This window comes from Nerophis ophidion, linkage group LG04, assembly GCF_033978795.1.
Source record: "Nerophis ophidion isolate RoL-2023_Sa linkage group LG04, RoL_Noph_v1.0, whole genome shotgun sequence".
NCBI classification, from domain to species: Eukaryota; Metazoa; Chordata; class Actinopteri; order Syngnathiformes; family Syngnathidae; genus Nerophis; species Nerophis ophidion.
Window position 1 is genome coordinate 28,669,963 of NC_084614.1, and position 4,540 is coordinate 28,674,502.

General features: G+C 40.4%; 1 protein-coding gene across 4 annotated transcripts in view; it reads left to right on the plus strand.

Annotated features, from left to right (window-relative positions):
* The first annotated feature begins 1,943 nt into the window (after nt 1-1,943).
* Nucleotides 1,944-4,540, plus strand: part of LOC133551265 (unconventional myosin-XVIIIa-like) — a 206,025-nt gene continuing 203,428 nt past the window's right edge. For 3 of the 4 annotated variants that reach the window (XM_061897792.1, XM_061897783.1, XM_061897786.1), the window contains exons 1-3: nt 1,944-2,069; nt 2,380-2,454; nt 3,574-4,503. In XM_061897792.1, the coding sequence (XP_061753776.1) occupies nt 2,446-2,454; nt 3,574-4,503 (939 nt within the window). In that variant the 5' untranslated portion in view covers nt 1,944-2,069; nt 2,380-2,445. Of the gene's footprint in view, nt 2,070-2,379; nt 2,455-3,500; nt 4,504-4,540 lie in introns of all 4 variants that reach the window. The other variant, XM_061897784.1, reaches the window with a different exon arrangement.

Sequence of the window (4,540 nt, forward strand, 5' to 3'; positions counted from 1 at the left end):
GGGCCCAGCGAAGCTGGCGGCGTTCCTCGGTGTTGTTGATAAATGGCTTTCGCTTTGCATAGTAGAGTTTTATCTTCTACTTACAGATGTAGCGACCAACTGTAGTTACTGAGAGTGGTTTTATGAAGTGTTCCTGAGCCCATATGGTGATATCCTTTACACACTGATGTCGGTTTTTGATGCAGTACCACCTGAGGGATCAAAGGTCTGTAATATCATCACTTACCTGCAGTGATTTCTCCAGATTCTCTGAACATTTTGATGATTTTACAGACCGTGGATGGTCAAATCCCTAAATTCCTTGCAATAGCTCGTTGAGAAAGGTTGTTCTAAAACTGTTCGTCAATTTGCTTACAAATTGGTGACCCTTGCCCCATCCTTGTTTGTGAATTTGGAAGCTGCTTTTATACCCAATCATGGCACCCGCCTGTTCCCAATTAGCCTGCACACCTGTGGGATGTTCCAAATAAGTGTTTGATGAGCATTTCTCAACTTTATCAGTATTTATTGCCACCTTTCCCAATTTCTTTGTCACAAGTTGCTGGCATCAAATTCTAAAGTTAATGATTATTTGCAAAAAAAATAATTTTTTATCAGTTTGAACATCAAATATGTTGTCTTTCCATCATATTCAACTGCATATGGGTTGAACAGAATTTGCAAATCATTGTATTCCGTTTATATTTACATTGAACACAATTTCCCAACTCATATGGAAACGGGGTTTGTAATAAAATGAAATAAGTTTGAATATTTCTCTTTTGGTGTATGCTTTCTATGTGATTTTGTTGTGGTTCCTGTATATTTTGATCATTTTCATGGTCAAAATCGCAGAAATTCTGTGTTTCCTGATCAAAATAACGCGGCTAACACATAGTAAGGCAGACACAGGTGGTGCTTCCATGGCTACACACAAAGTGTATTGAGCGTGTGCGTGCATGTTGCCACGGGAAAAAAGGCAGGCCATGAGGCAGCAAGTACCTCTGCCTCAAGGTAGGGGCGATATATTGTCAACCTGCAGTTCAATGTATCTGCAGTACTCTGACTCGCCACAATGGGCGAAATGGGGGCGCTTTGTATTTTTTTAACTGTATTATTTAGAACAAACATGGCATTTTTATCAGAGTAAGCCAGCGTTTGTGGGTGTTTTTGTCAGTTGCTTGGAATGAAATTGAATCAAATGAATGTGTCTGCCACTTTGGAGGATTATATACTGTCTCCAAGATTAAACACTTCTCTAAACTGGACTTCAAGACAAAATGATTGTGATCATAGTACGTTTTCACGGAAGATAGCTAATGTTGCTTCAGATACAAATACAGAAAAGTAACATACACTCACAATACTTAATTTATTTTGTTAAAAGCAAATGGGACCAAAAAGTAAATAATAAAAACTTTATCAAATACTTTTTGTACCCATTTATCATATCATCATGTCATTATGAAGACGTTTTTATGAAAGCGAATAACTCCATTATTTTTCCTGTTACTCTACGTGCAACCTCAATCAACAATAATTAAAGCCACACATATGAATGTAAGTAAAAAAAAAACAAACAAAAAAAACAATAGTATTTATGCCTCACCTGGTGTTTAGTTCACCGCGCCTCATTGTGTACCATTTAATTAACACCACATCAAACAGCCTGGGTCTGCTTGAATTTGACACAGTATTCAAATTGACCCTTGGGTGTCGCTGCTGCCCATTATACACCAATGCTACCCTCAAGTTCAATGGGAATTTACATCAACCAAAGTCAACAATGTTAAAAAACATCGAGATTAATATTATAAGGGGGGTATTCAAAACATTAGAACTCGAACATGCTTGATTTCATATATTTCTTCCAGACCACACTGAACATGTTGACATGTTGCCATTACAAATAAACAATGTATGAGTGGTGTTTTGGTGTTGTCCGATCCATCACACGCCAAAAGTCGCTTCGGAATCTGGAATTTACCAGTAGCATTTAAGGCATCACAAGGTCATCTCACTTTAGGTGAATTTCAGGAAGTAAAATGAAAACTTTTAGCAACGCCAAGTGACGTGCCGACGAGTTACAGGTAGGATGGCGCTTATCACTTGTGTGTAACCGTTTCACTTCATGTGTTACAGTTACACTCTGTACTGACTGACATCCTTCCCCGAGGCTACCAGGCTTTTAATGAGGGCAAAGCAGCTTAGAATTATAGCCCAGCGAGCAGTAGGGATGTGGTAGCACATAGACACTGACATGCAGTCTTTTCGCCAGCACTACTTCTATGATGGAGCACAATGTATAGAATCAACTATAAATAAGATGTCTGGAAACAATATGCATGCTTATTTGTTTTAATCGACATTTTAATGTCTTTCTGACTTTCTGACTTGCAGCTGGATTGAGAGGAAAATTGCATATTGTGGATTTGCCAAAACAAAGAATAGAAGCCTCTCCATGCAATGTGCAAGGTAAGTCTAAGCTACTTGTGCTTAATAAATGATACATTTTGTTCCATGGTTATGTTTGACCAATGTAGGGCAGCTTTACCATGCACAACATTAGGTACAATTGCACAGTCAAATTAAATGTACCGTATTTCCTTGAATTGCCACCTGGTCGCTAATTAATTTAAAACCTCTTCTCACTCGTGCGCTTACCAAAGGCATGCGGTAAAAGTAAGCATGCGCTAATTATTTTAAAACCTCTTCTCACTCCGGCACTTACCAAAAGCTTGCAGTAAAAAATTAAGTGTGATGTAAGCTTGGACCTTAAATCCTACTGAATAGCTCTTAATCTTCTTCCCTTTATGCGATTTCAATATTACTGGTATTGAAATCAGCCTCCTCCATTTTTAAAATGATGACAGAGGAAGTGTCACTCGTGACGTCACGAGTTTGACCAGGCGGTAATACCAAGCATGCGCTAATTATTTTGCGAAGCGAGTTTGACCCGGCAGTAATTCAAGGCAGGCGCATACTATATGCCCTGCGGCAATTCAAGGAAATACGGTATTACCTTATACAAATACATTATTGCTAAGTTTTCATTGCCACGATCAGATATGTCATTTATAGAATAGAATAGAATAGAGTAAAATTTGAGTGGTGGTTGCAGTTTGCTATAAAATACAAAAACACATATACTGAAATAAGTGTATTTAGCTGTTTGGGATGGGCAAAGTATTGGAATCGCTACACAACTGCAAACTACGTCCACCGGAATGAAAATATTTAAAACTCAGCATGTTAAAGGCAGAATTGTTAGTATATCTCTTTTAGTGCATGTCATTAGATTGTGTGGGAGAGCACGTTGTGACTGACATGAGTGTGTGTCAATAATAACAGATTCAATTGTAGGTCAGTGGTCATTTATGTTATCAATAGCATGGTGCATTGTTTGTATTTAATTTCTGATTTAAATGGACATTACATAAATGCAAAATTCATCCCTGCACGTTAATTATTTTTAGAAAACTAATTAAAATTGCATTTCCCCCCATCTATTTCCCTTATAGTTCACGTTGTCTGATGTGTTCTGGTGCATGACGGATATCAACAATTTCTGGTTGTAAACACTTCCAACTGCAGGCCCCTAGAAACATGTTTCATTTGATAAAGAAGGACAAAGAAAAAGAGAAGGATTTTGGCAAGAAGGAAAAGAAAGACAAAAAGGACAAGAAAGAGCGTATGTCACCGGCTGAGTTGAAGAGTCTGGAAGAAATGAGCATACGTCGTGGCTTCTTTCACCTGAATCGGGGGAGCTCCAAGAAGGAACTAAGGAGCAAGTTGGAGATCTCAAGTCCTATTCCCATTAAGGTGGCAAGCAGCCTGGATCTCAGCCTGACCGATCTGGATGCTGAACGCCTTAACAGCTACAACACCTTAGCACAGGATGTGGGACCCGGTGACGAGATGGAGGGAGTGGACCACAACCAAATAGGCAGCTCTGTAAGGGAGAGAGCGGCTAAGTTTGAGGAATTAGCCAAGTATCCGAGTCCCTCCCAGAGAAACAATGATGCTTCAAGCGTTTGTGGGCAGAAATATAAGTACTTTTACCAAGGCAGCAAACTACAAATCTTACACAGGATTCACATACCCGAACTGGTGGAAAAGACCTTCCCAGGAGTTGACCTGCAGTTGCCTGTACTGGTTGCTCCACCAATACCAGATCCCAGAGAACTGAAACTAAAGCGGCGCAACACTGGGGATTTTGGCTTCTCTTTGAGGAGGACCACCATGCTGGACAGACAGTCTGATGGAGGCGTGTGTCGGCGAGTGGTGCACTTTGCAGAGCCTGGTGCTGACACCAAGGACCGGGCTCTGGGTCTGGTGCCAGGAGACAGGCTGGTCGAGATCAATGGGATCAAGGTTGAGGAAAGGAGCAGGGATGAGATTGTGGGGATGATCCGTCAATCTGGAGAATCCGTGCGGCTAAAGGTGCAGCCCATTCTGGAGCTGAGTGAGCTAAACCGCAGCTGGCTGAAGACTTCCCAAGGCTGGAACAAGGACAACTTTAATGTAAGTTACACTTGTGAGTCATATTTGTTCCTGTAAA